At 34.4% G+C, this 12,019-nt stretch overlaps 3 protein-coding genes and 1 long non-coding RNA gene across 10 annotated transcripts in view; 3 read left to right on the top strand and 1 right to left on the bottom strand.

The window, feature by feature from the left end:
- Nucleotides 1-4,912, top strand: part of LOC128025114 (interferon-induced protein with tetratricopeptide repeats 5) — a 59,889-nt gene extending 54,977 nt beyond the window's left edge. For 2 of the 3 annotated variants that reach the window (XM_052611147.1, XM_052611146.1), the window contains one exon: nt 4,594-4,912. In XM_052611147.1, the coding sequence (XP_052467107.1) occupies nt 4,594-4,637 (44 nt within the window). In that variant the 3' untranslated portion in view covers nt 4,638-4,912. Of the gene's footprint in view, nt 1-4,261; nt 4,302-4,593 lie in introns of all 3 variants that reach the window. The other variant, XM_052611145.1, reaches the window with a different exon arrangement.
- LOC128025115 (interferon-induced protein with tetratricopeptide repeats 5-like) overlaps nt 1-4,912 on the top strand; it is a 59,789-nt gene extending 54,877 nt beyond the window's left edge. For 2 of the 5 annotated variants that reach the window (XM_052611149.1, XM_052611153.1), the window contains one exon: nt 2,490-4,912. In XM_052611149.1, coding sequence (XP_052467109.1) covers nt 2,492-3,919 — 1,428 coding nt within the window. In that variant the 5' untranslated portion in view covers nt 2,490-2,491 and the 3' untranslated portion in view covers nt 3,920-4,912. Of the gene's footprint in view, nt 1-71; nt 1,615-1,905; nt 2,028-2,489 lie in introns of those variants that run through there. The other 3 variants (XM_052611152.1, XM_052611150.1, XM_052611151.1) reach the window with 3 other exon arrangements.
- LOC128025125 (uncharacterized) overlaps nt 1-6,967 on the bottom strand; it is a 57,058-nt gene extending 50,091 nt beyond the window's left edge. The window contains exons 1-2 of the long non-coding RNA XR_008186094.1: nt 6,855-6,967; nt 4,710-5,835 (exon numbers count right to left, since the gene is read on the bottom strand). This is a non-coding gene — a long non-coding RNA (uncharacterized LOC128025125). The remainder of the gene's footprint in view (nt 1-4,709; nt 5,836-6,854) is intronic.
- A 367-nt stretch (nt 6,968-7,334) lies between these two features.
- On the top strand, nt 7,335-11,634 carry LOC128025113 (interferon-induced protein with tetratricopeptide repeats 5). Its single transcript, XM_052611137.1, has 2 exons — nt 7,335-7,603; nt 9,166-11,634. Exons 1-2 carry the CDS (start codon nt 7,590-7,592, stop codon nt 10,589-10,591), a joined length of 1,440 nt encoding a protein of 479 aa, XP_052467097.1. The 5' UTR covers nt 7,335-7,589; the 3' UTR covers nt 10,592-11,634.
- Nucleotides 11,635-12,019: the final 385 nt, after the last annotated feature.

The following is a 12,019-nucleotide window of genomic DNA, read 5'->3' as shown; positions in this document are numbered from 1 at the left end:
TACCTATCACAAAAGACCAACGAATCTCTACCAGGAGTGACTGTGCCGTGTAGCAGATAAACAATTCCTTACAAAATTGCAAATACGATGAATTGCCCTAAAGTGGGACACTGCGTAATATGGGACACTTAAGGTTTCTTGTTTGTAGCTCCCCATAAATACATGAATGCCAGTGAAACTCTGGGTTAAAGCTGTGGTGTCATGTGATCGAAATCACATCACCTCTCAAATGTACAATCATAAATGAGGCTGCAGGAATCATCAAACTGGAAGCACATTGTGTGAAGACCACCCAAGGGTCAGTGACATAGAGTATAAATTCATAAAAAAAAAACAAAAAAAACAATCCTGTTATTTTTGGGCTTAATGTGCTTATTTAATGTTTTTTATTCAGGTAGTTCTCAAGATTTGTGCAGGCTTGCTGTTAGAGGTTCTCAAAAAGACAGTTAAGTTATGCCTGCTTTTGTTGTATGTAACAGTCAATAATTCTATCTACATAATATAACACAGGTCTATGATAATAGTTGCTTAATGTCTTAATAAATCAAAACTATCATATTGTATTATTTGTCTGATGATGTTTGATTATTTTATCCATCCATAACCAAGAGATATACTAACTTTTCGGATTTGACTATTCGACATGAAAGGTGATTTTGCCTTTTATAAGGAAGCTGCAGATTTTCTCAGACGACTTGTACTAAGAGCACTAATATGTCTATCATTTATTTTATGAATGTGTTATCTGAATTTTCTCTTTTGATTTATTTAAAACACATACTGGGGTTTTTAAAATGGTATTAGGTGTGGATTTCATGTAAACATCACAATATGCCACAGAAGTCTGAAATGTCCTAGCCTGACTACGTCCGACTTCCTACTTCCGCTCAATTTCATTTCGCTTCTGTACTGTCTACGAAGCAAAGTGACGTAGCAGAGTCTGGTATTACCAGGCTAGAAATGTCCCACATTCACCCTGAACTGGATCCTTGATGCCTCTACAGGGGAAAGAAGAAATGGTTTACTGAAAAGTTCTTAAAAAGCAGAATTTTGTTTTATACCATTCCTTTAAACAATCGTTATTCATTTAAATATTACCCAAAATTGCCATTATATGATATTTAGGAAACACAAACCGAGTAACGTCATCTTGACCTATATAATTATACGATTAAAAATTTATACTCGCCTAATGCATGACATTCGTATCAGAAAAACGTGAATCTCTAAAATTAACACGTATCAGCAATTCACAACATCAGACGAGCAAATATCGTTATAGTGCGTTAAGACGCTGATTGCGATTAGCATCTAACTTTAACATCTGTGACGCAGTACAAAAATAGGAAACGTTGAACAAGCTAAGTTCAGATTGTTACGACTGTAATTGTTTATTGTGTAAAAGTTTATTTCAGTATGTAATGACAATGAGTAGCTCCTACAAAGCATATTGTTTTCCAGACGTTATATGCCTTTTGTTCATCTCGGAAGCAGATATTGTCAGTAAACTGATGTGAATGGGCATGACCATAGGGCATGACGCATCAGGAACTGCTCTGCATACTGAACTAGTGAAACATATCGCTGTTCCGCTCGCTCGTAAAATAAATATAAGTAAGTAAATTATTGAAAATATAGTTTTCGCATATTTCATATATATATATATATATATATATATATATATATATATATATATATATATACGTGTGTGTGTGTAGTTTAAATTTCACTGTCTACAATATATATAATATAAATACAAACAAAAAAATATTTTAGATCATATGTACCAGACTCCAGCTGGCAATGGTTTAGACCAACATTTATTTAACTAAAAAATATTACACATAATTTAAGACAAGCTAAAGTTCTCACTCTTATGCTGTTTGTCTTTCCCTCTTTCTTCAGCCAATTTTCAGTTTCCATTCTGAGTTTGACACTCCCATCTCTAGAAAAGGTTAATAAAGCTTGCACCACCTTCCTCCTCAAACAGATCCTGAAACATTTATCAAACAGACGTCCTAGATAAGGTAAGTGTATCCCTAAAATTACAATGTTTTTTTGCATTTGGTTTACAGTAGTTTTAGCAAAGCTATTTATATAAGTTCCGTAAATCTGATATTATATTTAATATAAAAAATGTACTTCAAGAGAAAAATAAATGTGTTTCAAATTAAAAAAAGAATAATTTAGAATAAATGCACATTTTAACATATATATTTATCCAGAATATATATATATATATATATATATATATATATATATATATATATATATATATATATATATATATATATATATATATATATATATATATATGTGTGTGTGTGTGTGTGTGTGTGTGTGTGTGTATGATTAAATGCAGTGGAAAGCTATTGGTATATTGTTATAGACACTGCTATATATAAACATTCTGACAGATGTTTTTGTCTGTGGAATTATCATTATTATTATATAAACAATATTAAATATACATCTTTCTATTTTTACAGGTATGGATCCGGACAGAACTTTGAGAGCAAAACTTCTCCAGTTGGAATGCCACTTCACCTGGGCTCTGAACAGAGATGATATAGATCTAAATGATGTTCTCAATAGACTGCAAGAACAGATTAAGCTGTACTTCGGAAAGAAAGAAGGCCTTGCCAAAACTTACAGTCCTTTGGCCTATGTCCAGTTCCTTCTGGGGTTTCACGAGGAGGCACATAATAATCTCATGACATCCGTGAAGCTACTCATGGAATGCCACCAGGATGAATTTCATAAAACTCTCATTGTCACTTATGGAAACCTCGCCTGGATAAACTACCACAAGAAGAACTACAAAGAATGTGAAAGTTACCTGAAGAAGCTTCAGAAGATAAATGAAACCTTACTCACTGAGTGGTCATCTGTTCCAGAGGTGCTTGGTGAAAAGGGATGGACTTTTCTTAAATTCTCACAAAAATATTACAACACAGCCAAAGAATGTTTCAGGAAGGCTTTAGAAATTGAACCAGAGGAAGGCGAATGGAATGCTGGTTATGCAATTGCTCTGTATCGCACCGAATTCGAGAATTCCAGTGCTGATAATTCGCCTACAATAAAGCAGCTGAAACGAGCCATTGCCACGAATCCAGAGGATGATGTTCTCAAAGTCCTCTTAAGCATGCGGCTGATTGTTTACAAAAAGTACAAAGAGGCTGAGAGTTTGGTAGAGAAGGCTTTAGAAGGATCTCCAGATCACCCACATGTCATGCGATATGTTGCAAAATTCTTCAGGAATCAAGGAAGTGTGGACAGGTCAATTCCTCTTTTGAAGCGAGCACTGGAAAACTCACCCGATTCGAGTTTCATACATCATCAGTTAGCTCTTTGCTATAAGTTTAAGAAAATCCAACTGTTGCAGGAGCAAAGTCACCATGCCAAAGGGGCAAAAGTTCAACAGATTCGCGATCAATGCATCTATCATTTAGAAAAGGCCACCAGCCTGACAGCCTCCTTCATTTCTGCAATGAGCGATCTAGCGCTGCTGTATGGAGAGAACCGGGATATGTCACGGGCTGAGGAGCTGTTTCAGCTCGCTTTTAAAGCAGCCAGAGAGAAAAACGACAATCTACATGTTGTCAATTTGTGTTATGCTGAATTCCAGCTCTACTGCCACAGATGTGAGTCGTCAGCTATCAAATACTTCATGGAATGTCTAAAGATTAAACCGAATTTACTCACAGGGAAGAAAAGTGCCTACATTTTAAAGAAGATCGCTGATAAACGAATTCAGAGAAACTCAAATGATGTGGAGGCTTATGGGATACTAGGGTTCCTTCATAAGGTAAATGGGGAGAAAGATCAAGCCATTGAGTGCTATGAGAAAGCTCTGAGTTATGAAGACAATGATGAGTTCCTCAGTAACCTTAGTGAACTCAGGATGTCCTCACAGTAAAGTCATCACATATTAAATACTTACACTATCAGATGTACATAATGTAATATGCATTTGATTGTGCTTCATGTACTGACACTTTATGGCTATTTATTCTATTAATGTATAATGACGATTAAGTCAGAATAAATAAAATATACTCTACCTTTATGTTTATGTTTTAAGATTAAAGTAACTAAGGCCTAACATCTAGTTGGCTAAAAATATTTTACAGGATTTCTAAACTGTCATTATCCAAAGGCGCTTTAAACTAAGAGCTTAAAGTTTAAATAACATTATCATATAAATATAATGCTCGTTTGTTTTTCCAGTTGTTTTTTTATTTTATTTATTTTTTCACAGATCAGAACTTATACCACAGGTAATGTTGGCCATAAGAAAGGTAAATAGTTTCCTTTCGGATCCCAAAGATAGTTTAATGTAATGATTGATTGCATTTCAGTGTGGCATGAATTTTCTTCCATATAGCAAACGAGTGAAATTAAATGTAATTTTATGTCATATGTTCTCTCCACAAAAAAAAAGTAATAAAAAGAATTATAAGGCACTGATAAAATAAAACATTTACCTTTAATGTAGCATTTAGCCATCTCAATCATTAGACGGCATTTTGTTCCCCACGTGTTTTCCATGACCCAGTTTTCCCTCATGTTAATTATGTTTATTGATCCTAGGTGCATCTCATCCATCTTCTAATGCATTTAAGTCCCAGCTTTAGCGTTTGCTGTTTGTCTGGTATTGAATGAATACGTGGTTCTTTGTGTGTACTCCTGCCTGCCCTGTGTTATACCTTGGTTTTGTATTATTAAAGACCAGTGTTTGAGTTACTCCTTATCTGGGTTCTTTGCTACTCAAGCAGTGCAATAATTGTGACAGTAACACTATATATTTGATAACATTTGTTTTTATTTGTTAACATTTTGAGGTGTGGATCACATTTAATTTTTACACCATGGCTGGATTTTATTTTAATAAAGACATTCAGAATTTAAACTCCTGTTCATTTTCCTTGTGGCACACTTTCTGCTTCTGCTCCCTTAATTAAAAGGCAATGCCATAAGTCAATTGCATTTACCATTGTTCTTTCTAATAATACTTATGTATTTTAGCATCACGATGGCAAGTGTTACAGTTCTTCAGGTATCCAAAATATAAAATAAACTGTCCAGTTTAAATGTAATTGTAACTATAATATGACCATGATTTGATAGCAGATTCTGGTTCACTTAAAGGCATAGTCTAGCCAAAAGTAAATGAACATTCTGTATTTACACTTCTTATTTAACACAGCTTAAGACAAACATATTAATGAAAAACTGCCCCAACTGGATCACATGGGATATGATAAAATAAGACAAAAATAGCTCATTTGATTAGACTTGAGCACAACTGTGATTAGTCCCAAAGGCAGAACAAGTACAGGTGCATCTAAAAAAAAAAAAAATAGAATATCAATGGTAAAAGAAAATCGGCCAAAAATATCGGTCCAAAAATCTGCATCATATCTCAGTCATCGGCCACCCTGATTTCTAAACATCAGCATCGGCCAGTGAAAAAACATTGTTGGTCGACCTCTCATTACAAGAGATTTTTATATTTTTGCAATGGAAATGGGTAAAACGGTTTGAGAATGGAACCTGCAACCATGGGTTAAGGGTTATAGGAGCATATGTCGACAGTCAGAGAAGGCACTAAATTTGACAGACACAGTTGCTTTGAAATTCTCTATGCAGGAAAAACCCTGCCTTAAATTAAATGCATTTAATATTTTAAGTAAAATAGTTTTTTCAAATTCAGATAAAATGTCAGAACCAACAGCCTTGTGCAGTGCTCTGACATATAGCGTGGATGTGCTTCAGGTTATCCTTGAAAGAGTCCCCTCCTCTCTCCCATTTGTGCACTCTCTATACTGTCCTCTGTAAAAAACAAAAACAAAAAAACAATTCTTAAAATATACATTTTTATATTGTGAAATATCTTTTACTGAAAACTGAATACAAAAAAAATCACGTACAACATGTTCACTTACAGTTCAATAACAGTGGGAAACAAAGTGCACAAGACTGCTCCCTGGATGCAGCAGCATAAATGTGTGTGTGTGTGTGCATTTTGAATTGATTAAATGCAGAACACAAATTCTGAGTATGGGTCACCATACTTGGCTGTATGTCACGTCACTTACTTGATGCATTCAGATGAATGTTTACAACAGTAACCAATTATTCACAATCAGAGACCCCATTTACACTGTTGTAATAAGAATGTAACTGTACAGTGTATTAAGTAAAACAAATAAAATCAAATTAAGTAACTTTTTATTAAATTAAGTCAAATCATATCACAAAAGACCAATTAATCCATGAATGACTATGTGCAGTGTAGCAGATAAACAATTCCTTGCAAAATCGCAAATAGGATAAATTGCCCTAAAGTGGGACACTGCGTAATGTGGGGCACTTAAGGTTTCTTGTTTGTAGCTCCCCATAAATACATGAATGCCAGTGAAACTCTGGGTTAAAGCTGTGGTGTCATGTGATCAAAATTACATCACCTCTCAAAGGTACAATCATAAATGATGGTGAAGGAATCATCAAACTGGAAGCACATTGTGTGAAGACCACCCAAAGGTCAGTGACATGGAGTATAAATTCATTAAAAAAAAAACAATCCTGTTATTTTTTGGCTTAATGTGCTTATTAAATGTTTTTTATTCAGGTAGTTCTCAAGATTTGTGCAGGCTTGCTGCTAGAGGTTCTCAAAAAGACAGTTAAGTTATGGCTGCTTTTGTTGTATGTAGAAGAGTCAATAATTCTATATAACACAGGTCTATGATAATAGTTGCTTAATGTCTTAATAAATCAAAACTATCATATTGTATTATTTGTCTGATGATGTGTGATTATTTTATCCGTCCATAACCAAGAGATATACTAACTTTTCAGATTTGACTATTCAACATGAAAGGTGATTTTGCCTTTTATAAGGAAGCTGCAGATTTTCTCAGACGACTTGCACTGTCCCACACTCTAAACTGGATCCTTGATGCCTCTACAGGGGAAAGAAGAAATGGTTTACTGAAAAGTTCTTAAAAAGCAGAATATTGTTTTACACCATTCCTTTAATAAACAATCGTTACTCCGGAATTGCCATTAGGAAACACAAACCGAGTAACGTCATCTTGACCTATATTATTATATAATTAAAAATGTATACCCGCCTAATGCATGACATTCGTATCAGAAAAACGTGAATCTCTAAAAGACAAACATTAACACGTATCAGCAATTCACAACATCAGACGAGCAAATATCGCTGCGCTAAGACGCTGATTGCGATTAGCATATAACTTTAACATCTGTGACGCAGTACATAAATAGGAAACAACGTTGAACAAGCTAAGTTCAGTTTGGTATGTCTGTAATTGTTTATTGTGTAAAAGTTTATTTCAGTATGTAATGACAATGAGTATAGCTCCTACAAAGCATATTGTTTTCCAGATGTTATATGCCTTTTGTTAATCTCGGAAGCAGATATTGTCAGTAAACTGATGTGAATGGGCATGACCATAGGGCATGACGCATCATTCAGGAACTACTCTCACTGCTGAACTAGTGAAACACATCGCTGTTCCGCTAGCTCGTATACTTTTTCTCAAGATACAAATAAAAGGATGTCAGAGATGAGGTGAGCACACTTTCTAAATCTGAAACAATTTTTTGTATGTATTTATTATTTGAAACTAAGGCTGGCATGTTTTGAAATCTGTCCGGGATGAACCGAGTAGTGTTAGAAGCTAACTGTCGAGTTTCAAGTGAAGCTTATTGTTCAAACTGTTCAGACTGTCTACTTCATTGTCACCATAATAACAGTACAGTGGTAAGAAATAAGAAACATTTCCTCTTATATAAACCATAGACTGTATAAAAACAGGGTATAAACCTGTTTTCAGTTTGTAAACAATGTTACTTTTTTGTTATATATATATAAAAAAGGCTTAGGTGGAGGCAGAGCGATTCCCCTGTGCGTTTCACTAACGTTAGCTGGCAGGTTTTGTGAATCGCGATTGGTATATGAAATAGATAAACAGTTTTAGCTCAAAAATATTCCAAACGTTCTCGTCGTAAATGCATTTTTAATAGTAACAACGCAGTTAGAGAGCTCTACAATTTAATTCTTACTTATAACAATGCCAATTAGAGAGATCTTTAAATATATTTTTACTAGTTATAATTACTATAAGAGAGCAATTGCATTCTTTCTAGTAAGAACTGAATTAGAGTACTCTACAATTAAACTCTTACTAGTAAGAATTACAATAACAGTGCCCTTTACTGCAATTTTTACTACTAACAATTGAATTGGAGAGCTCTCTAACTGAACTAGAGAGCTCTGCAATTGAATTCTTACTAGTATAATGAACTAATGTTTGGTGAGAAAATGGATGTCCTGCCCGATGTACTATATTGCTTAATACACCAGCCGTTAATCAAGGACTGTGTGATTTCACCACTTCACATGGATTTTTTTTTTTTTTCTGTGACTAAGTGATTAATAAAATGTTTGTAATATGAATACAACCAGCATTTTAATTAGCAGAGTAGAATAATCATGGCTGATAGTTAGACATACAAACATAAAAGAAAACCAAACTGGACGCGAGAATAGGCATTAAAGATACAGCCTTATAAAAACAAATTGGGATAACCTTCCAACCAAAGCCGATACCTTTTTAAAAGTTTATTATTGTTAAATGTTTCTGAAATGTTTATATTAACTTTTCACAGATTTAGGAGCCAATTTATTTATTGCTAAAACGCTTTGTGAAATACTCTTAGATCAAAAATGTAGGAGTCCTAAATTTAGGACTGACGTGGCCAATATTTGTACGATTTTCTCCTAAATTGGCATGTTAGGAGCTACTTTTAGCCTTAAGATGTATTGTGGTAGGACGTATAACCTAACATAAAAGTATCTGTAGTTTAAATGATCATTTAAATATGAGTCATGACTAAAAACATACAACAGGGTGTTTCTCTAAAAACTAAAACCAAAAAAGTGTAGTACTGGCATCCTGGCCCAATTTATCAGTCCATGTGCTTGTGGAGATAAGGAGATTCTCCTGCCACTCTATAATGTATACATATGTGTGTGTGTTTGTGTGTGTGTGTGTAATAAACAGGGTGAACACCCTGCTTAAATATAATATAATTGTTAATTATACAACAATTAATTTGTTTTCTTGTTAGTTCAATCCAGGAAAGTTTACAGTCAAAACTGGATCAGCTGGAGTGTCACTTCACTTGGGACATTAAAAAAGAGGATCTCGCCTTGACAAATATCATCAACAGGCTTGAGGAACAGGTCGAGTTGGGTCTAGGGAACCAGCAGGGAGTTGCACGAACTCACTGCTCTTTAGGATATGTGAAATTCCTTATTGGGCATAAAAAAAGGGCTCTTACTCACCTGTTGAAATCTGAGACACTCATTAAAGAAAACCTGGGGATCAACTGTGACAAGACTCTCATTGTCACCTATGGGAATTTTGCCTGGATAAACTACCATATGAAGAACTACGCAGAATGTGAAAGTTACCTGATGAAGCTTCAGAAGATAAATGAAACACTTTCAATCGAGCCTTCATCTGTTTCTGAAGTGCTTGGTGAGAAGGGATGGGCCTATCTTAAATTATCTCACAAATATTATGAAAAAGCCGCAGAAGTTTTTCAGAAGGCTGTGGAACTGGATCCAGAAAATAGCGAATGGAACACCGGTTATGCAAAAGCTCTGTATCGCACCGAACCAGGCACATATTGCACTGTGGATTCACCTGCAATCAAGCAGCTGAGACAGACCATTGACATCGAGCCAGATGATGATTCCTCTAGAGTTCTTCTAGGACTTAAACTTTACTTATGTTCCAAAGAGTTGAAGAATGAGTCTGAGAAACTGATGGAGAGAGCTCTGAAAGGCTCTCCAGAAAATCCACATGTCATAAGATATGTTGGGAAGTACTTCAGGAATCAAGGATCTGTAGACAGGTCAATTGAACTGCTGAGCACAGCACTTGAAACCTCACCAAACTCAGCCTTCATACATCATCAGTTGGCATTGTGCTACAAGACCAAGAAAATTGATTTACAGAAAGAACAATGGGAAGGAAATAAGTTTGAGGTAAATCAAGCACGTGATCAGTGCATTTACTATTTAGAAAAGGCAACTTCTCTAAAAGCTTCCTTTGTCTTTGCCATGAGTGACCTCGCACTTCAATACGGGGAGAAACATAATCTGCCCAAGGCAGAGGAACTGTTTGCCAGAACATTTAAAGCAGCTAGAGAGAATAATGATGGTGTGCATGTAGTACATTATTACTATGCTGAGTTCCAACAGTACTGCAACAGATGCAAGGACTTAGCAATCAAACACTACAAGGAGTGTTTGAAAATCAGTCCACAATCTAGTGAGGGGTGTAGAAGTGCAAGGAAACTGAAAAACATTGCCCAGAGATATATCAAGTATGACCCAGGTGATTGGAAGGCCAATGAAATACTGGGATTCCTTTATAAAATGAAAGAGGAAATGTTCGGGGACACCAAGAGCTATGCAGCCACTTCAGACAATGAAGACGATGATGAAACCCTCAGCAATCTTTGTGAGATTAATTGCAATATATAAACGTTCTACAAAGATGCATAAATTAGTTGCAAAAAAAAAAACATATATGTGCACAGAAAACATGCACATAAATATGTTACCCTTGTGATGATGTTGATGAATCCGGTCAATGCCACATGACAGAGCGAGTCCCTGCAGCTAGGAATTTGCATGAAATGTCGTCCACGTAAGGCCTTTCCATACAGTCTCACATCTCTCCTTTTCTTGATAGTTTTTCCTCTCTCATCTTTTAGTGTGACATTCTCAAAATCAGTTAGAGACAAAAAACTGTTTTTATATAGTCGTATAATTGGGCCTGCATTTTGTCATGGATACAGAATACTTTTTGTCACCTCTGAAATGTAAATTTTTACCTAAAAGATCTGTATGATTTACTCCGTTGTCTTACAGTCTTTCAGAATAAAACCTAATACTGTCTTTTAAATTGTAGAATAAATAAAATGTAGTGACGTGTATATATATATATATATATATATATATATATATATATATATTCAAAGGAATGGCTCTAATAAAAAATTATCTAATAAAAAAAAGAGCCTCTCCTTTGAACTTTGTACTGAAATAAAATAAAATTAAGGTCACCCGGAAGAATTCTTCTCATAAAAAACAACTATAAAAACTAATGTGCAGACTTATTAGTCTTGTTACATTGATTTTGCAGTTATACTTAATTTTTGGGAAACTGTATGTCAGGTGTTTCAGGTGTTACATCTTCCAATTATGTTTTACTCAACTCTTCTCTGTATTAGGATTTCAGTTTCCTTCCCACTTAAACAGTCGCTTTTTTTAAAGGTCATTATGCTGTTTCTTTTAAATGTCATTTTGATGCATATGGTGTTGAGGAATGAGTAGTTTCATCATCTGTCATTGTATATTGAAAATACTGGAATACTGGATGTGTAAGTGCAAATATAACTTGTGTTGGCATGTAAGCTTTACTTTTTATAGCATTAAACTTGTAATACTTCATCACATAAACTATCTGATTGCAGGAAACATTAGAACTCATATGAAATAAAATATTTTGTTGTGCAAATTTACGTTAACCTATTGTATTGATTTTACCAACTAATGTTGCTTAAACTTGCAAAAGCAGATGTGAAATAAATTGTATGTGAGATTATTTTAGTATATCATTATATGTCTACCTACAATATATAAATATACTCTGGGTATTTAACCCTTTATATTCAAAACATTTTAATGAAGCATGAGATTTAAAGGAGCTGAAGATAAAAAGAAATGTATGTGTCCAATCTGATATTTTTACTGATATTATTGTTCAAAGATATTTATCCTACTACTAGGGTTCTATTTAAAAGTTGTTGATTACTGTGGATAAAAGCAGCACTAGCTTTTAACAGTGGTTCATATATAGATGATATTGCAGTTGCAATTTGTTCTTTTTAGAAGTTACTTATTTTT

The sequence above is a fragment of the Carassius gibelio genome, chromosome A12 (genome assembly GCF_023724105.1).
Source record: "Carassius gibelio isolate Cgi1373 ecotype wild population from Czech Republic chromosome A12, carGib1.2-hapl.c, whole genome shotgun sequence".
Classification (NCBI taxonomy): domain Eukaryota; kingdom Metazoa; phylum Chordata; class Actinopteri; order Cypriniformes; family Cyprinidae; genus Carassius; species Carassius gibelio.
The sequence above is the reverse complement of the archived record's forward strand: the minus strand, read 5'-3'. Positions and strand labels throughout refer to the sequence as shown.